This window comes from Pelodiscus sinensis, chromosome 9 (assembly GCF_049634645.1).
Source record: "Pelodiscus sinensis isolate JC-2024 chromosome 9, ASM4963464v1, whole genome shotgun sequence".
Lineage (NCBI taxonomy): Eukaryota > Metazoa > Chordata > Testudines > Trionychidae > Pelodiscus > Pelodiscus sinensis.
Window position 1 is genome coordinate 23,849,000 of NC_134719.1, and position 20,867 is coordinate 23,869,866.

At 43.0% G+C, this 20,867-nt stretch overlaps 1 protein-coding gene across 1 annotated transcript in view; it reads left to right on the forward strand.

Moving 5' to 3' along the window:
* The window catches only part of ACADM (acyl-CoA dehydrogenase medium chain), a 51,129-nt gene that overhangs the window by 18,765 nt on the left and 11,497 nt on the right, over nt 1-20,867 (forward strand). The window contains exons 5-11 of the mRNA XM_075936274.1: nt 3,064-3,164; nt 3,250-3,330; nt 7,460-7,590; nt 10,299-10,407; nt 11,147-11,287; nt 11,391-11,486; nt 13,768-14,016. Of these exons, the coding sequence (XP_075792389.1) occupies nt 3,064-3,164; nt 3,250-3,330; nt 7,460-7,590; nt 10,299-10,407; nt 11,147-11,287; nt 11,391-11,486; nt 13,768-14,016 (908 nt within the window). The remainder of the gene's footprint in view (nt 1-3,063; nt 3,165-3,249; nt 3,331-7,459; nt 7,591-10,298; nt 10,408-11,146; nt 11,288-11,390; nt 11,487-13,767; nt 14,017-20,867) is intronic.

Genomic DNA, 20,867 nt, shown 5'->3' on the forward strand with positions numbered 1-20,867 from the left:
TTCTTTTGTACTTTTTTGATTTTTCAGGTAATTGAAGAGCTTCTGATACTCATATGGATAGGCCTTTACACTATTTTTCCTATCTCCTCTGCATCAGAATAGTTTGTAGTTTGCTTTTAATATTGACTCATTGAGAAACTATAAGTTCTCCTGAATGCCTTTATCCCTTACATTTTCTTCCCATGAGACCTTACCAATCAGTTCGCTGAGTTTGCCTACTTTTTTGAAGTCCATTGTCCTTAGTTTTCTGCTCTCACTTCTTTTACTTAGAATCAGGAAGTCCACATTGCTTTTCACTTTCCAATTCACAACCAATTCCTCCGTCCCTCAAGTTTTAAAATGTTTACTACCTTCACTTTCTGGAGCAAAAAATGGTCCCCAGTCGGGATGTTGGATATTGTTTATTTTAGTAATTGTATAGCTGCAATAATTTTTAGCGGTTATATATTATTAAAATGGGGGGGTCCAAGCTCCCTGCGGACAGAGGCTGCACCAGCATCCCACAGATGATATAGAAGCAGCAAGGAGAGTGTGTATGTGTGCATATAGTCATTTAGATTAACCGATAAACTCAGGCTTATTGGTTAATCATTTTAAATGACCTATGCTAACATCCCTAGTCCCAAGTACAGGCAGTCCCCGAGTTACGCGGATCCGACTTATGTCGGCTCCGCAGTTACGAACGGGGCTGTTCCTCTCCCTGGTCTCCAGCAGACCAGGGAGAGGAAGCAAAGCGGTGGAACACGTGGGCAGTGGACAGGGCTGTCCGCTGCCCACGCGCTCCGTGGCTTGGCTCTGCTTTCCCTCCCCGTCCCCGCCCCCCGTCCCCCTGGTCTGCAGACCAGGGGGACGGGGGGGGGGGGGGGGCAAAGCAGAGCCAAGCCGCGGAGCGATCAGCTGACAGCCAAGACGCGTCTGGGCTGTCAGCTGATCGCACGCTCCCCGGCTTGGCTCTGCTTTGCCCCCCCCCGTCCCCCTGGTCTGCAGACCAGAAGGGGGGGGGGGCAAAGCAGAGCCAAGCCGCGGAGCGCGCTGCCAGCTGACAGCCCAGATGCGTCTGGGCTGTCAGCTGTCCGGGCGCTCCGCGGCTTGCTTTGCCCCCCCTTCCCTGTCCCCCTGGTCTGCAGACCAGGGGGACGGGGGAGGGGGACGGGGGGCAAAGCAGAGCAAAGCCGCGGAGCACGCGGACAGCGGACAGCCCAGACGTGTCTGGGCTGTCCCGCTGCCCCCGTGCTCCGTGGCTTTGCTCCGGACACCTGTGGTACAGCAGCTGGGGCGCTGCCAGTTGGTCCCGTAGCGCTGCCAGTTGGTCCCGTAGCGCCTTGGGCAGAGCAGCTTGGGTGCTGCTGGGTTGATCCAGTAGCGCCGGGAGCGGCGGCGCTACTGGACCAACCCAGCAGCACCCCAGCTGCTCTGCCCCAGGCGTCCCCAAGTCAACCGCTGCTGAAACTGACCAGCGCCTGACTACAGGAAGCCCCTGCCCCGGGCTTCCTGGAATCAGCCGCTGATCAGTTTCAGCAGCAGCTGACTTGGGGATGCCTGGGGTTCTTAAGTTGAATCTGTATGTAAGTCAGAACTGGCGTCCAGATTCAGCCGCTGTTGAAACTGATCAGTTTCAGCAGCGGCTGAATCTGGACGCCAGTTCCGACTTACATACAGATTCAACTTAAGAACAAACCTACAGTCCCTATCTTGTACGTAACCCGGGGACTGCCTGTAGATTCCAAGAACTTACTGGAAATTGCTTTGCTGTAATATTTTTGGGAAGTTAAATTCCCTTATTGCTTATTTTATTGTTTGTTTGAAATGCCTTCTCTTCCTCTTCTTCCTGATGTGATGATCTATATTAGATGCCTACCATGACTCTATTTTCCCCTTTTTATCTTCCTGGATCTCAGAACACGCTACATTTTTGATCTGTGGTTCCACTTTAATCATAATATAGCTTACATACTAATATTTCCAGTTCTTCATGTATAATTCCCATACTTCTTGCATTTGCATATATGGAAACAAGATGTTGAACAGTTCCCCCGATTTCTCTTTTGTTGCTCCTGTGTCCTGACACTAATTTTCCATGTCCCACCACTCTCCAAAATCTTGTCTTTTATGCCTATCTATGGGCTTTGGTCACTTGCCCATTTTTAACCTCATTTCAAGCTCTCCTCACTAGGAAATAGTCTTCCCCTTGCATGTCAGGTGAACCTCATCTCTTCCCAATAGATTTTCTTTTGTTGTGTGATTTAGAAGAGATTACACAGTTAACTTCGTGTTTTTTAACTAGGGTGTTTCTGAAGAAATCTCACTACAGTGTTTAAATATGATATAGAATTAATGAAATTTTTTTTAACAATGCCATGAAGTCACAGAAGGCGGCACTAACCTCCATTGGCTTTAAAGGACTACACAGGCTGACTGGAAACTGAAGCTAGATTGAGACTCAATGGTATAGGGCCAGATTCTGTGCTATGGCTGGTGTCTACTTGGTGTAATAGGGGAAATGTTAAGGATCTAATTATTATTTCCTAATTTCTCTGTCTGCCTGGCCTATGCTCTGGCACTAGTTAGAACAGCCTAACGGATGCCTTAGAAGGATTGTTCACCAATTGGAGACTATTTGGAAAACATACCTTACATTTGGATCAGAAGGGTTAAGGTGAAGGAGTCCACACTGATAGCTTTTCAGCTCAGAACTCTTTTGCACCTGGAAAATTCTTGGCTGACCAGATAACAGCTAGAATCTGGAGTCACAAAGTGTCCAGTAAAGGGCAGGCAGAGGAAGAGAGAAGAGTATTATTAACAAAAAGTTCCATGCAAAAAACACTTGTCTTATTTCTTTGTAGCTTGCCAAGCAGATTGCTCACACAAATTCTGGAGTTGTGAAATTTTATTTTTTAAATAGTCTTATTCATTTGACAACACGCTAAATTCTCATGCCCGAGAATTGACTCTTCAGATAAAATGTATCCAAAGGGATATATTTTCCTCGAATTCGTCTGTGTAAAGAATTGTTGCATATTTTAGTTGTAAATTATTTTTAGTAAATAAACAATTTAATTGTAGGTGGACTTGGCCTTGGCTCTTTTGAAGCTTGCCTTATTACAGAAGAATTAGCTTATGGATGTACAGGGGTCCAAACCGCTATTGAAGCAAATTCCTTGGGAGTAAGTCTTGTCTCTTTTTCTATTTTTGATACGAGTTTATAAAATACTATTCATTATTTTTAAAAGAATAAATCTTCTTTTGCAGCAAATGCCAGTCATCATTGCAGGAAATGAACAACAGCAGAAGAAATATTTGGGGAGAATGACAGAGGAACCATTGATGTGTGTAAGTGTAAATGACATTTCCCCTACTACACCAAGTAGACACCAGCCACAGAATCTGGCCCTAAATCACTGAGGGTATGTCTCCACTATAAAGTTAATTCGAACTAACGAATGTAAGTTCGAATTAATTTTGATAGGCGCTACACTAGCGCTCTGCTAGTTCGAACTAGGTAAACTTCATTCTACGAGGACTAAGCCTATTTTGAACTTACTAGTTCGAATTAAGGGGTGTGTAGCCCCTTAATTCGAACTAGTGGGAGGCTAGCCCTCCCCCGCTTTCCCTGGTGGCCACTCTGGCCAACACCAGGAAAACTCTATTGCCCCCCCTCCCGGCCCCGGACCCTTTAAAGGGGCACGGGCTGGCTACGGTGCCCGTGCGAGGTGCAAGCCTGCCAGCATCCGGCTAGCAGACCCTGCACCTGGCACGGCTCAAGCCAGGCACCCGATGCCCTCCAGCTCTCCCCGTCTTCCCGGGACCAGGCTGGCGGCTCCCGGGAGCTTGGCCGGGACCACAAGAGGCGGGCACCCGCCTGGTCTAGTGCAGACATCGTGGACCTCGTCCACGACCTCCGCACTAGGCACAGGAAAGTGGCCATCTAGGGCAGGAGAGCTGCCAGCCTGGCCACCCAGGAGCAGGTGTGCATGAAAATCAAGGTGGTCCACTGAGACCCCCGACCCTGAGCTTAGAATGGCCGTACTGTGTCAGACCAAAGGTCCGTCTAGTCCAGTAGCCTGTCTGCCGACAGCGGCCAACCCTAGGGACCCTGGAGGGGATGGACCGAAGACAGTGACCAAGCCATTTGTCTTGTGCCATCCCTGTCCAGCCTTCCACAAACTTTGGGCAGGGACACCACTCCTAACTCCTGGCTAATAGCACTCCATGGACCCAACCTCCATCACTTTATCTCACTTCTCTTTAAACTCTGTTCTAGTTGTAGCCTTCACAGCCTCCTGCAGCAAGGAGTTCCACAGGTTGACTGTTTGCTATGTGAAGAACAACTTTCTGTTACTAGTTTGAAGCCTGCTACCCATTCCTTTCCTTTGGTGTCCTCTAGTCCTTCTATTATGGGAACTAATGAAGAACTTTTCTGGATGCACCCTCTCCACCCCACTCATGCTTTTATAGACCTCTATCCTATCCCCTCTCAGTCGCCTCTTTTCTAAACTGAAAAGTCCCAGTCTCTTTAGCCTCTCTTCATATGGGACCTATTCCAAACCTCTGATCATTGTAGTTGCCCTCCCCTCTCCCACCCTCTCTCTTCCCCTCTCCCACCTCCTTTTCCCAGTCTCCCCGAGTTTTGTTCAATAAAGGGAGATTCTATTTTTGACCACACGTTTTCTTTATTTTGTATATCAGGAAGGGGGGCTAGGGAAGGGTAAGTGGAAGGAGGTGAGGGAGGAATGGGGTACGAGCCCCTGATGGGGAGGACTGGGCTGGCTCTGCAGGCTTCTGGGGGTGGAACCTCTCCTGCAGCCCCCCAATTGCTCCCTCTCCCCAGATGGCAGCCTGTGGCAAGTGCAGCCGGTCTGATGGCCGAGTGCTGTGATGTGCCCAGTGTGGGCACTCAGGGCACTCCAAGCCAGGACTGCTTTGCAAGCGGGGCACCCCTGAGAACTGTCTGTCTGGGGTTGGGGTCGGGTCCCTTTAAGCACAGCCCTCGGCTAGCCTGAGACAGCAGGTCCACGCTCTAAGTCCTCATCTGATGCCCTGCTGGCACTGCTTCCGGCCATCCTTAACCCCGGTTCAGGGTCCACTTAATGTGGACATGCTAGTTCGAATTAGCAAAACGCTAATTCGAACTAGTTTTTTTGTCTGGATCCGTTAGTTCGAATTAGCTTAGTTCAAATTAACTAATTAACTAACTTAGTTCGAATTAGCGCTGTAGTGTAGACATACCCTGAGTCTCAATCTAGTTTTGTAGAATCCTTCTGGCCCATGATATCTTCTTTTGCATTCTTCTTCTGAAGAAAATGTAAAGGGATTTGTACTTAATCCAAATAAGTATTTACATATAATTGGACATTACAACTTACTATAAGATGAGGGACAGTAAGTGGAATACATTCAATTAGCATATGCAAGTTCAATTAGCATATTCAATTAGCATATGCAAGTGATATTTTTTTTGTACTGCAAGGTAAACAGTACCGGCACCTTCAGACGCAGTACTGGCATCTCCAGTCAGAGCTCAACAACTTTTCCTCTGGTGTACTGGCACCATTTTTTTTTTTTTTTTTTAAACAAAAACACTGAGAACAATCAACCAGAAATCCTAAAGTAGCTGTCACAAAGTGTAATTTTTCTATTGAGAAGAGGAAGCAGATTTTAGAAAAGAAAAATATGGCCCAACTCCTGAAGGGGATCAGAACAATCTGAAGTACTATAAGCTTCCAATAGCTGCTGTATCTAGAAGCTAGTGAGGATTCAGATGTTTACTTCTATAAAGGCTGCATTACTAAGCAGCTAAAAATAAATATAATAAGGTTGTTGAACATGATAGACTTGTAAAAGGCTGTTCCCAATATGAACACATTGATAATAAATCTACAGCCTATATTCCTGACCTCAGATACGTCCGGAAAAGGGATGCAGATTAGACACTTTGGAATAGCAAAATCCGCGGGGGATTTAAATATCCCCCGCGGTATTTGCATTAACATGGCTGCCGCTTTTTTCCGGCTTGGGGATAAGCCGGAGAAAAGCGCCAGTCTAGACGTGATTCTCCGGAAAATAAGGATCTTTTCCGGAGGATCTTTTATTCCTACTTGAAAGTAGGAATAAGAGATCCTCCGGAAAAGGGCTTCCTTGTGTTCCATCAGTAATGTGATTTAGGCATATCCTGCAGGGACCATATCCTACAGGTGAGAGAGAAATCCATTCCTTTTTAATCTATGTGTTTTATGCCAACAAGGTGCCATTTTTATTAGTTCCCAACTGCCTACATTACTGGATTTAGACCACATTTTTTTCTATGGGCATGTGAATATCAACTAAAACTTGGAGTGATCACTAGGCTGGGCTGGATTCAAAGTTGCGTCTTAAAAGAGAAGTGTCTAGTATTCTGCTCACAATTTTCATAGAATTATAGAATAGGGTTGGAGACTTACGGCAGTCATCTAGTCCAACCCCTTGCTCAAAGCAGGACCAACTCCAACTAAATCATCCCAGCCAGACCTTTGTCAAGTCTGACCTTAGAGTTTTTTAAGGATGGAGATTCTACCACCTCCCTTGGCAACCCATTCTAGTGCTTCACCACCCTCATAACGAACTAGGTTTTTTTTTTAAATATCAAACCTATACCTATCCCACTGCAACTAGAGACCATTGCTGCTACTTCTGTTATTTGCCAACACTGAGAATAGCTTGGTTTAATCTTTTTTGGAACTCTCCTTTCAGGTAGTTGAAGGCTGCTGTCAGATCCTTCCCCCCCTTTGTTCTTCTCTTCTGCAGACTAAATAAGCCCAGTTCCCTCAGCCTCACCTCATATTTATGCCCCATCCTATAGTCAGTTTCATTCTTCTCTGCTGGACTCTCCAATTTTGTTGATATCCTTTCTGTAGTGGGCCCCCCAAAATGACACAGTACTCCGGATGTGGCCTCACCATTGCCAAATGGAGAGGAATAATCACTTCTCTTGATCTGCTGGCAATGCTCCTACTAATGTAGGAAATGCTCCTACTAATCTCATTCAATCTCCCAGTAAGGCATCATTACTGTGCACAGACTGAATTATTATCAATGTTAAAATTATGGTTCATCAGGGATGTAAAGATAATAGGGGAAACTTTAAAAATAAAATTGAATTGCTACTCACATCATATACTACTTTTCTGTTACTTCAAAAAGTAAACTGCACAGTATTGCTAGTCAGAATTTTCCATGTTTAGTAATTCATTCTGGAAATTTAAACCTATTAAACATACTTTTGCTTTATATGTACATTTTTGTAAGGCTTTTTTAAATTTGTTTGTGGAAACACATTAAGTGAGGGGGAAAATTCAAGACCATTATAAGTAATAGTTTGATACCTACACAGTGTGATAGTCTGTGCAGTCCTCTTCATTAAATGATGTGACATTTTTGTTATTTGATGTGTTGCTTTTTTTACTTCTTCTTCTTCTTCTTTTAGGCCTACTGCGTAACAGAACCTGGAGCAGGCTCTGATGTGGCTGGTATAAAAACGAGAGCTGAGAAGAAAGGAGATGAATATATCATTAATGGTCAAAAGATGTGGATCACCAATGGTGGCAAAGCTAACTGGTATAATAACTGCTTATTAACTTGCTTTACTATTTCAATTTCTGTGTGTTCATCCCTTCACCATGTTTTATATACAATAGAAAATTTTCTCTAAGATAGGTATTAGGCTCTCTTTTATGGCTCTCTCTTCTAAATCTTCATGTTCATTATACTGTATTTTTATCTGTGATCAATATATCACTACAGAATTTTGCAGCTAACAATATGCACTTCAGTGCCCCACAGGATCTACTAAGGAAACAACCACATAACAAAACTACTGACAGTGTGTTTGATAACAGCATGATTTGAAAACCAGTCAATTCTACCTCTTTTTAATGGGAGGAAAAATGCAGAGGGTGACTTATTTGCACAGTACTCAAAAGAACTTACCTTATTATTCATTACTCTGCCTTGATTGTGTACATGGTCATTGAAATTATTTCTTTCTTCTAGCCACATATACCGCTATCAGACTCTTATCCTTTCCCACATAAGTGGGAATCTCACATTTGTGTGGTGTGTAAAGAGAATACTTCCCAGCTATTCTAAAATTTAGATGATGTTGCTCTGAAGTCTGAAAAAGCCTTTTTTCAGCATTTTTTAAAAAGTACAGTTCCCTCGTTCTATCCTAGTTGATATCTTGTATAGCCTGCTTCAAATAAATCTGTTTAATTGTTCAGGATCTTTAAGGTGTGACCATCTAATAACATCTGTTTTATTCATCAATGAATACAACTGGGGTGACTTTTTCAAATGTGTTACATTTTTATTTTATAAATGAGCTGCAGTTTAGGCTTAGAAAAATAAAATGTATCCCCTTCACGGGATCATATGATACTAATAAAGGTTTTCACACAATCACCTGTTTACCTAATCCTTGATCTGCTATGAAATGGCCAACCTCTGAGATAGTCTTTTCATAACATTCCTAAAGTTTACCAAATAATGTAATATGAACTCATATAGCAGTATGAGAAAAAACTCCTTTGTATCAGTTATTTGTCTTTGTGTAATTTTGTTAGTGATTGGATACCACAGTGATGGCCATACTGGAAGTGCTCGTTAGAAATATTTCTAGTTTACAGCAGGCTGTCCTTGTTCACGTCATCTACCTGAAGAAAAGTACTTAATGCCCACTTCTTAGAATCTTTTGATATGGTTAATATTATATGGAAGGTAGGGATGTTGAATATTGGTTAATTGAATAGTCTAACTTCATGAATTCTTATCGGTTACTCGAGTATTCTAGAGTCCCCCGAAGTGGGGCCAGCAGCCTGTGCACCCCGGCCCTACTACCAAGGAGCCCTCTACCACTGTGTGCTTCTGCCTCCCCTCACAGACTAGCTGCCTAACACAGAGGTAGCAGTTCAGGGTGGCAGCAGCCCCTGTCCAGGGGATTCTGAGCTCCTGGACTCTGTGCAAGCTGGAACTGAGCTGGGCTGCCTGCCCACCTGGCTCCTAATACACTGTGAATGCAGAGCCACAACGGGGGGTGTAATGGACAGGAGGAGTGCTGATCAGCACCTGGTGACTAAAGAGTTAAATTTAGGTAGCTAACAAAGGTGTTGGCCATGATGCGGGGAGAACCAATTCAGATAGAGTTTTGAAATTTGAATTGGATATAGAGTCCTTGCCTGCTTTGTTTGTATGGGAGAGAAAAACCAGGAGTTAAGAGATACAGAATAATTTAAACCCAAGCAGGACTACCATGCCTCCAAAGAATTCGGAGCATTGGAGTGGACTGAACAAAGAGATTGGAAGCAAGTAAAAGGGGAAAAAAGGGGGATCTAGTAACATTCAGGGTATTTTCTCTTTTATTTTGTGGTTTGGTTTGAACTGCTCTGTGTGAATCTATGCTTCCCCTCTCCCTTTACCCTCTAAGCTTTGTTTCCAGAGACTTTTCTCTGCATTTTAACTTGTTTTCCTTAGTTGCTCTGTAACATGTAACAACCAAGTATTCTTTCTAAAGTTTATCTTTTTTTTTTTTTGTAATAAAAATCACTTTTTTAAGGTGATGATTTGATTGTTGTGTCCTGGAAGGTCTGTCTCTCTGTGTGTACCTGCATGCCTCCGACTGAGGCGTCAGCTACAAGAGACTGCAGCTTGTTTTTCTCTTTTCTTTTTTTAAGCTCTTTTGGAGAAAAAGAGCTTACGGTACTCCTGGGGCTGGTTTCAAGTGTTCACCCCTGGTTTTAGGGCTAAAAAAAATCACTTGATGGTAGCAACTTTTGTTTCTCAGAGCCAGGGAATCTGTTACTCTGGGAAGTTTTGGTAGCCATTGCCTAGACGCAAGGTTTTTAATCTCGCTTGCGAGCCCACACTTTCTGCACTCAGAGTGCCAGAGTGGGGATCAGCCCTGACAAGGGGTAGGTCCCGGACCTGGCACAAGCCAGAGCTGAGCTGGTTCCGAATACTCTGTAAATGTAGAGCTGCAGCAGTGGTAAATCCCAGATTCGGCATAAGCCAGGACTGAACCAGGGTGCTGGCCAGCTAGCTAAAAAATTTACTGACAAGGATGTGTGTGGAGGGGGGGAGGGGGAAGTGTGAATGTAGTCTATAGCATTAACTGATAAACTTTTGCTTGTAGGTTAATCAGTTAATTGACTATAGTATTACATCCCTAATTGAAGTATTTATCTTTAAAAAAGAGTTTCTGTTTATCTCTTAATCCTCAAAACAGTTTGAGTCACTCAAGTTTACACAAGTTTACTGTGTGTTTGCACTAGGTATTTTTTATTAGCTCGTTCCAATCCTGACCCAAAAGCCCCTGCAGGCAAAGCCTTTACTGGATTTATTGTGGAAGCAGACAGCCCTGGAATTCATATCGGAAGAAAGGTGGAGTATACATAGATAGATATTTATAAGAGTGCTAGTTAAGACTCTAGGAATTGACACTGAGCTGCTAAAAAAAAGTAGATTTGTAAAAGAAGAAAATACTATTAATTGAATGCTTTTTAACATATTAGGTACACAACATAATTGTGCCTAGCATAAGAAAACTTTTCTGTACCCATTGCTGTTTATATATTGTGACTTGTTTGAAAGATGCTTGAAATAAAATTAGTGGTGACTTGCTAAGTCAATCATATTAGTATTATGGGTTTATTTCAAGTCTGTGAGGCATGGTCACTAGGGATGTTAAGTAATGGTTAACTGGCTAATCAAGTAGTCAATGGAATTTCCATCAATTTCTTGATTAGTTGATAATAGGGGGGCACTTGCTACTGCCGCTGCAGCTCTGCATTTTAAACTACTTTTAAAGTGAAGAGCTGCAGCAGGGTTAGCTCGCGGGGCCAGTGCAAGCCGGGACTGAGCAGTCCAAGCTCATGCCAGCTCCAGGACCACTGTGACTCTACTTTCAGAGGCAGGAGGGTGGGGAGTAGTCACTCAACTACCCAATAAGCCTATGCTTATCAGATAGTCGACTACCTGGCTAGTTGCTTACATCCCTAGTGATCATCTGGATGGTAAAATAAAAAGCTTGATTTGATCTTGTTTATGCTGCTGTAGCTCTGTAAATTACATGTCATGTCATGGATGTTCTAGTTATACCTTTTATAAATTTCCTTTTCAGGAAATTAATATGGGTCAGCGCTGCTCAGATACAAGAGGTATTGTCTTTGAGGATGTGAGAGTACCCAAAGAAAATGTTCTCAGTGCTGAGGGAGTTGGCTTTAAAATTGCTATGGGAGCTTTTGATAAAACCAGACCACCAGTAAGTAGCGGAAATAAGATGCTCTTTCTAAAAAGAGCAAAAGAACTTAATGTAAAAGTACAGAATTCTGATTTTTAATATGTACTGTATTTGAACTATACAGGTAGCAGCAGGTGCTGTTGGGCTAGCGCAGAGAGCATTGGATGAAGCTACTAGGTATGCTTTGGAGAGAAAAACCTTTGGAAGACCAATTGTAGAAGTAAGTTAAGTAGAAAGTTACAAGTCATAGTTTTGTAGCATATGCTGTTAAAGATATTCTATTTTCATATGACTATTTTATAGTATGCTTCTACCTGACTCTGCTTTTTAAATGTGAAGTTAAGACTTGAGAGCTCCATATAAAATCATAAATAAAGCTAACATGGTACTAACTCCAGGAACTTTTAAAGCAGGGATGGGGAACTGTTTTTTGGGTAGGGGCCACTGACCCACAGAAAAATCAGTCAGGGGCCACACACAAAAAATCCTCACTGAAATGGCACCCAACTGAGAAGCAAAAAGACACGCCTGACGTTCCCTCTGCCTGACGTTCCCCTCCCCTATTTTAAAGTATGAGTTGGTTCATGGTAGGTCATTTGAAAGCAGTGTACTGAGATTGAATTACATCAACCAAATACTTCAGTTTCCTTACTTATTGGGCAGGGAGCAGCAGGGAAAAGAAGACTCAATAATAAACTTTTCTTGATATAAAACAGCAAACAGACCCCATTAACAATGAAGCTTAACAAACCAGCTGAAAGCTACGTTTTGTGATTGAATAGATTTTTAATTTTTAATTGCTGTATATATACGTGATTATAAGCCCATTCGTTCATAAGCTGCCCCCCCCCAGTTTAAAAAAATTGCAAATATCACAAAGACCCATTCATAAGTTGACTCAATATTGATAGTTTGCAAACTTCTTATCCTACCTCGTCAGCATAAACCGCTGACACATTGTTATGTTTTGTTTACCTGGAGTGTCTGCAGACATGGAATCCTGCAGTTCTCAGTGTCTGTGATTCTCTGTTTCTGACCAACGGGAGCAGCAGGAAGTGGCAGCCAGCACGTACCTTGGCTCGTGTAGCTTCCTTCAGCTCCCATTGGCTGGAAATGATGAACAGAAGTCAACAGGAGCTGAGGGGCTCTGTGTCTGCAGACTCTGCAAGCAAACAAACTTCCTGCCACACCAGTGGCTTATCCTAACAGTCTGGGAGCCAAAGTTTGCTAACCCCTGTTGTAGATGATGAAATGTTAGTTCAGGACTCGCTTCTTTAAAAAAAGTGATAAAATTTTATTTTTATTCAAATTGTATCCACATGAAATCTGACACTTCCACTTCACAAAATACTAGACCTTACAAAACAATCAGAAAACTACAATGAATGATAATACTATGATAATGGTGTTAGTCTTCTACAGTGTAATTTGATCTCTAGAAGCATGTTGACCATTGGACCTCCTAAGTCTCTAGCCCAGTGGTTCCCAAACTTTTCGGGATCACGCCCCCTTTTTGATTTTTGAGAAACCCTCATGTCCCCTTCTCCCCCAATAGCAGCAAAACTTGTTGAGCACAAAAAAAAAAAAAAAAGGAACTGACCGGGGCCAAAAAACAAAAATAGCAGCACAACTTGAGAGGAGGGAAATTGACCAGGGGGTGGGGGGAGCTGGGTTGCCTCGCGCCCCCCCCTGGAATATCTTCATGTCCCCCCCAGGGGGGCATGCCCCCCAGTTTGGGAACCCATGCTCTAGCCAATCTGAAAATATAATAAATAATAGAATCAATGAAAACTTTAATAAAATATATATAGCCTGTTATCGCCCCAGACATGCCAGTCTGCAGGGCTTCTTTGACATATACAAAGAGCGATTATAATTTTACAATGATAAAGCAGGTGACACGCTAAGGTGATCCCCGGCTCAGCTGTGAGGCACTTCAAAGGGGCAGCACAGCATTAATGCGTTAAAAAATTTAATGCGTTGATCCTGGACTGCGTTAATCGCAGGCATTAATGCATGTCAATTGACAACCCTAATCAGAAGTTAAAACATGGACTGTAATTTTGAAGGTATGTGAATACATATTTGTTCAGTTATTGTAACAGTTGTTTTTGTTTTGGTTAGATTGCATTTAAAAATCTACTAAAACTTTTGTGTGTTTCTTCTGACTCCAGCTTTTAAAATACAGCAAATTCCACAGCATGGTCAGTTCCCAGCCCAGCAGGGCAAACCACTGGTATATACTTGAGGCATCTGCAGACATGGAGCCTCTCTGCTCCCATTGGCTGCAGTTCACCGTTCGCAGCCAATGGGAGTTGTGGGAAGCAGTGTGGGCCAAGGGACGTGCTGACCGCCACTTCCCACCACTCCTGTTGACCTGGTACTGTGAACTGCAGCCACTGGGAGCTGAGTGTCTCTATGCCTGCAAATATTAAACTACTTTTTTTTCTCTCAAATCCCAGCGAAGCAGTATTAATCCCCTTTTATTTTAACAATCATAGCACCAAGCCGTGTCCTTCATGCTGGCTGAAATGGCAATGAAAGTGGAACTAGCTAGACTGGCCTACCAAAGGGCTGCTTGGGAGGTTGATGTTGGTCGCAGAAATACATACTTTGCATCCATCGCAAAGGCATTTGCCGGTGACATTGCAAACCAACTAGCTTCAGATGCAGTCCAGATTTTTGGAGGAAATGGGTTTAATACTGAATATCCTGTAGAAAAACTAATGAGAGATGCCAAAATCTATCAGGTAAGTAAAAAAATGTTACTATAGAGATTGCATTATGTCTCAAAATGAGCTAGTGGTTGGTTGCTTTTATATTTGACTACAGGGCGCCCCTGCTATATGTCATAGAATCATAGAACACTAGAACTGGAAGGGCCCTCGAGAGGTCATCAAGTCCAGTTCCCTGCCCTCATGGCAGGACCCAGTACCATCCAGACCAGTGTTTCTTAAACTATGTTCTGCGGAACACTGGTGTTCTGTGAACAACTCAGAGGTGTGCTATGACCACTTCTTTGTTTTTGTCTTTTTTTTTTTTGTCTTGACAATTTTTTTTTGAAAAATAGTTTCATAAGTGTTCCGCATAAAAAAATATTGTTTGGTGTGCCGTGGTCTCAAAAAGTTTAAGAAACACTGGTCTAGACCATCCCTGATAGATGTCTCTCTAACCTGCTCTTAAATATCTCCAGAGATGGAGATTCCACAACCTCTCTAGGCAACTTATTCTAGTGTTTAACCACCCTGACAGTTAGGAAGTTTTTCCTAATGTCCAACCTAAACCTCCCTTGCTGCAGTTTAAGCCAATTGCTTCTTGTCCTAGTCTCAGAGGCCAAGGAGAACAATTTTTCTCCCTGCTCCTTGTGACATCCTTTTAGATACCTGAAAACCGCTATCATGTCCCCTCTCTGTCTTTTCCTTTCCAAACTAAACAAGCCCAGTTCTTTCAGTCTTCCTTCATAGGTCATATTCCCTAGACCTTTAATCATTCTTGTTGATCTTCTTTGGATCTTCTCTAATTTCTCCACATCTTTCATGAAATATGGTGCCCAGAACTGGATACATAATTCCAATTGAGGCCTAATCAGCACAGAGTAGCACAGAAGAATGACTTTTTGTGTCTTGCTCACAACACTCCTGTTAATGCATCCCAGAATCATGTTTGCTTTTTTTGCAACTGCATCACACTATTGATTCATATTTAGCTTGTAATCCACTATGACCCCTAGATCCAGCTGTACTCCTTTCTAGACAGTCGCTTCCCATTCTGTTTGTGTGAAATGGATTGTTCCTTCCTAAGTGGAGTACTTTGCATTTGTCCTTATTAAACCTCATCCTATTTACTGTGGACCGTTTCTCCAGTTTGTCCAGATCATTTTGAATTATGACACTATCCTCCAAAGCGGTTGCAACCCCTCCCAGCTTGGTATCATCTGCAAACTTAATAAGTGCACTCTCTATGCCAGTGTTTCCCAGCCAGGGTTCTGTGGACCATCATCAGGGGTTCCGTGAGAAATCGTGGAATAAATAACGCTGTGCAGGGCCTGGAGCGTCTGTCACGCCCTTCGCCTCCCGCCCTGGCACTCAGATGACTTCTGCGCTGCTCAGCCGGGCGGGAGCAAGCGGCACAAGAGGCGGGGACTTCTGCGCAGCTCAACTGAGCCGCTGTGCGGGAGCAAGCAACCATTTGGGCTCCACGAGTGAGAGGCAGGAGAGGCAGGAGAAGAGAAAGAGAGTGAGGCAGGAGGAGGAGGAGAGAGAGTGAGAGGCAGGAGGAGAAGAGAAAGAGAGAGTGAGGCAGGAAAAACGCAACATTTTTTTTCTTACAATGTAAGCTGACACATATAAAACAGCTCTTTACAAATAAATTTTCTTGAAAATAATTAGCAGTAATTGAATTGCGCTCCCCGCTGTCAACATTTTCTGGCCAAGCAAACGTTTTCACAAGTAGGGGTTCCTCGGGATATGAAAAGTTATTTTAGGGGTTCCTCCATGGGAAAAAGGTTGGGAATCACTGCTCTATGCCAGTATCTAAATCATAGATGAAGATACTGAACAGAACCAGTCCCAAAACAGACTCCTGCAGAACCCTACTTGTTATGCCCTTCCAGCAGGATTGTGAACCATTAATAATTACTCTCTGAGAATGGTTAGCCAGCCAGTTATGCATCCACCTTACAGTAGTCCCATCTAAGGCTGTGTCTAGACTGCAGGCTTCTTTCGAAAGCATCTTTCGAAAGAGCCTCTTTCGAAAGATCGCGTCTAGACTGCAGGCGGATCTTTCGAAAGAGAAATCCGCTTTTTCGAAAGAGAGCACCCAGCGAGTCTGGATGCTCTCTTTCGAAGACGGCCTATTTACATTGAAGAACGCCTTCTTTCGAAAGAGGAACTTGCGAAAGAAGGCGTTCTTCCTCGTAAATTGAGGTTTACCGCCATCGAAAGAAAAGCCGCATTCTTTCGAAATAATTTCGAAAGAACGTGGCTTGAGTCTGGACGCAGGTGAAGTTTTTTCGGAAAAAGGCTACTTTTCCCGAAAAAACCCCTGAGTCTGGACACGGCCTAAGTTATTTGCCTAGTTTATTAATAAGATCATGCAAGACTGTATCAAATGCCTTACTAATGTCTAGTTATACTACGTCCACCGCTTCTCCCTTATCCACAAGACTCATTATTCTATCAAAGAAAGCTATCAGATTGGTTTTACATGGTTTGTTCTTTACAAATCCATGCTGGCGGTTACCTATCACCTTATTATCTTCCAGATATTTGAAGAGAAATTTCTTACTTGCTCCATTATCTTTCCTGGCACAGAAATTAAACTGACTGGTCTGTAGTTTCCTGGGTTATTCTTATTTCCCTTTTTATATATGGGCACTATATTTGCCCTTTTTTAGTCTTCTGGAATCTCTCCTGTCTCCCATGATTTTTCAAAGATTATAACTGAAGGCTCAGATACCTCTTCTATCCGCTCCTTGAGTATTCTAGGATGCATTCCATCAGGCCCTGGTGACTTCCAGACATCTAACTTTTCTAAATGATTTTTAACTTGTTCTTTTTAAAAAATTTATCTTCTAAACCTACTCCGTTCCCACTAGCATTCACTATGTTAGGCATTCCTTCATCATCAGACTTCTTGGAGAAGACTGAAACAAAGAAGTCATTAAGCATCTCTGCCATTTCCAAGTTTCCTGTATTTGTTTCTCCCTCCTCACTGAGCAATGGGCCTATCCTGTCCTTGGTCGTCTTCTTGCTTCTAATATATCTATAAAGTCGTCTTGTTTCCCTTTGTCTTTACCTAGTTTGAGTTCTTTTCATGCCTTTGCCTTTCTAATTTTGCCCCTGCATACCTGTATTGTTTGCTTATATTCATCCTTTGTCATTTGTCCTAGTTTCCACTTTTTATGACTCCTTTTTGATTTTTAGATCATGCAAGATCTCCTGCTTATGCTGTGATCTTTTGCTATACTTTCTATCTTTCCTCTGTAGTGGAATAGCTTGCTTTTGGGACCTTAATAATGTCCTTTTGAAAAACTGCCAACTCTCTTCAGTTGTTTTTCCCCTTAGTCTTGCTTCCCATGGGACCTTACCTACCAGCTCTCTGAGTTTATTAAAATCTGCCTTTGTGAAATCCATTGTCTCTGTTTTGCTGTTCTCCCTTCTACCATTTCTTAGAATCATGAACTCGATGATTTCATGATCCCTTTCACCCAAGCTGCCTTCCATTTTCAAATTCTCAACCAGTTCCTCCCTATTTGTTAAAATCAAATCTAGAACAGCTTCCCTCCGGTAGTTTTTTCAACCTTCTGAAATAAAGTCTTCAGTGCAGTCCAAGAAATTACTGGATAGTCTGTGCCCTTCTGTATTACTTTCCCAACAAATGTCTGGATAATTGAAGTCCCCCATCCTCACCAAATCCTGCACTTTGGATGATTTTGTTAGTTGTTTAAAAAAAGCATTATCCACCTCTTCTATCTGGGTAGATGGTCTGTAGTGGATCCCTAGCATAACCGCACCCTTGTTTTTTTACCCCTTTTAACCTAATCCAAAGACTCTCAACACGTCTGTCTCCTATGTCCATCTCTGCCTCAGTCCAAGTGTATACATTTTTAATATATAAGGCAACAGCTCCTCCCTTTTTTCCCCTCCCTGTCCTTCATGAGGATGCTGTATCCTTCTATACCAATATTTCAATCGTGTGTATTATCCCACTAAGTCTCTGTGATACCAATGATGTCACAGTTGTGGTTTTTTATTAGCACTTCAAGTTCTCCCTGCTTATTACTCATACCTCTTGCATTTGTATATAGGCATCTAAGATGCTGATTTGAGTTGCCTTGTCCCTCCTTTTTCTCTGCTATTATAGCCCCTGGTTCCTCCCATTTCTGACTCATCTCTCAGGTCTCCATGTTCTTCACTGACCTGTGGGCTTTGGTCACCTGCCCCCATCGAACCTACTTTAAACCCTCCTCATTAGGTTAGCCAGTCTGCATCCAAATAAGGTCTTCCCCTTCCTCGAAAGGTGAACCCTATCCTTGCTTAGCAGTCCTTCTTGGAATAACATCCCGTGGTCGAGAAGGCCAAAGTCCTCCTGGCGACACCATCTTCGCAGCCAGACATTCACCTCCAGGATGCACCTGTCCCTGCCTAGGCCCCTATATTTGACAGGAAGGACTGAAGAGAATAATATCCGTGCTCCAAACTCCTTCACCCGCGCTCCCAGAGCCCTGTATTCACTCTTGATCCGCTCAGTGTCACATCTTGCAGTATCATTAGTGCCCACATGGATGAGTAGCATGGGGTAGTAGTCAGAGGGCCAGATAATCCTTGACAATGCCTCCATAACATCTTGGATATGGCCCCTGGCAGGCAGCATACCTCGCAAGATGACATGTCAGGGAGACAGATGGGAGCCTCCATCCTCCTCAGAAGAGAGACTCTGATCACCACTATCCTACGTTTCCTCCTCGCAGTGGTAGCAGCAGACCTCTTAGTCTTAGAGGTACGAGGCTTCTACTCCTCAGCTGTAGGGGGTGATTCCTTATCTCCTGTATCAAGTCACTCTGGTATACATCTGTTCGATACTAAAGTTATTGACACTTGTAGGAACTGATGTGTTATAAGGCCTTCCGTTGCCTGCTCTTAAATCGCGCAAAAAAAAAATTGTGTAAATGGAAGTCAACCATTAGGAGGGAAAAAATCCATATTTTTAAGTTGTTTCACTGTAAGTCCAAGTTTTTTGGAATGTATCTTAGACTTATAGCGAGGATGGCCTGTACTAAATAATATTTGAAAAGCTACCTTCTTCTTGCCCACCTCATGCTTTTTGTGTACAGGTTTTGTTTTTCACATCTGGAGAAATGATGCATCTCCTGGGTGGACAGGGGAAGGAGATAGCTTTGTAACTGGCCAAGGGGGCAGCTTCAGACTTGCTGTTCCCATAAATCCTTCTGCTTTATCCTCCCCCACCATGCAAAAACACAGCACCTTCCTTATCTCCATCACTGATCATGTTTTAGCAAAGATTAGGCAGCATGTTGTAGTAGTGCCTCATTCATTCCCTTGCTCTTATTATGGAGGGAGCAGGGGTGATGGATTGGAAAAAGCAATTCTGGGCTACTGAAGGAGTGAGGAATGGAATTTGGCTTTGAAAGGCAAAGTAGCCTCCTAAATCCATAATGAGCCTCAGGATATATTATCTGAAACTAAAGTTGATGACTGTCACTACTCTTTAGCTCTTAGAATTACTCTGAGACCTCAGAAATGTACTTCTTGTGCTTTCAGTTTTTAGAATACATTCATATTATATGGACATGTTTATTCTGGGTCTGGGGTGTCTCTTTTAAAAAGATGGCTCTTATTTGGAAATGCTTTCTTAAGTTGGAACACAGAAATGTTGGCACAGTGAGTCCACGTGTAAGCTAAAACACCATTTTTAAACTTGGCTTAAACATGCTTTGTCCTGACCCCATGCTACATCGCAAGTACTTAAAGCAGCCTGAATTTGTTTTAATCAAACATGATTCTCAGCCCATGTCAGATACCTCTTAAACTAAGCAGCAACATAAAGGGCTGTGTGTGATAAAAGGAAGGCTACCTCTGTAGCACTTTGTTGGTATAACAGGTGTCCAGTGTATCTGTTCATTCTTAAAACAGTTTTTAAGGAAACTCAAATTATACAAATCAGTTAATATAAATAATCAAACATACAGGTTATTTTAAGTCATAGAATGATAGGACTGGAAGGGACCTTGAGAGGTCATCGAGTCCAGCCCCCCGCCTTCAAGGCAGGACCAAGCTCCATCTACACCATCCCTGACAGATGTCTATCTAACCTGTTCTTAAATATCTCCAGAGAGGGAGATTCCATCACCTCCCTTGGCAATTTATTCCAATATTTGGCCACCCTGACAGTTAGGAATTTTTTCCTAATGTCCAATCTAAACCTCCCTTGCTGCACTTTAAGCCCATTACTCCTTGTCCTGTCCTCAGAAACCAAGAGGAACAAATTTTCTCCTTCCTCCTTGTGACACCCTTTTAGATATTTGAAAACTGCTATTATGTCCCCCCTTAATCTTCTTTTTTCCAAACTAAACAAGCCCAGTTCATGAAGCCTGACTTCATAGGTCATGTTCTCTAGACCTCCTTATGGTGATCCACAGCAGCCCTCTGGTACAATACTGGTGGTAATCTTCACCCACTCACTAAATTGCACATAGACAGAAAGGAGGAACCCATAATAAATGTATTTTATGATTACTTCAACAAAAAGCCACTTCAGTTGCTTAGAGTGCTGCAGTACTAGTGCTTAGCAGAGGCTGTCTCAGTAATTACTCGTCTCACTGATTAATTGTAGAAGAATTCCTTTGCACATACAGGGGGTACAGTACTTTATCCACTATACATTTTTGAGTGTTTGTCTGTGTGTATCTGTCTGTCTGTCTGCCAGCCAAGGGACATGCATCCCATCCCAGCTGTGCCCGCTGGAGCTACAACAGTCATGGAGAGGTGCTTTGCACCTGGCCCAAGTGACTGGGGTTCCTCTCTCCCCAGGGTAGTCTGCATACCGAACCCCTCATCCCCATTCCCAAACAATGACTTAA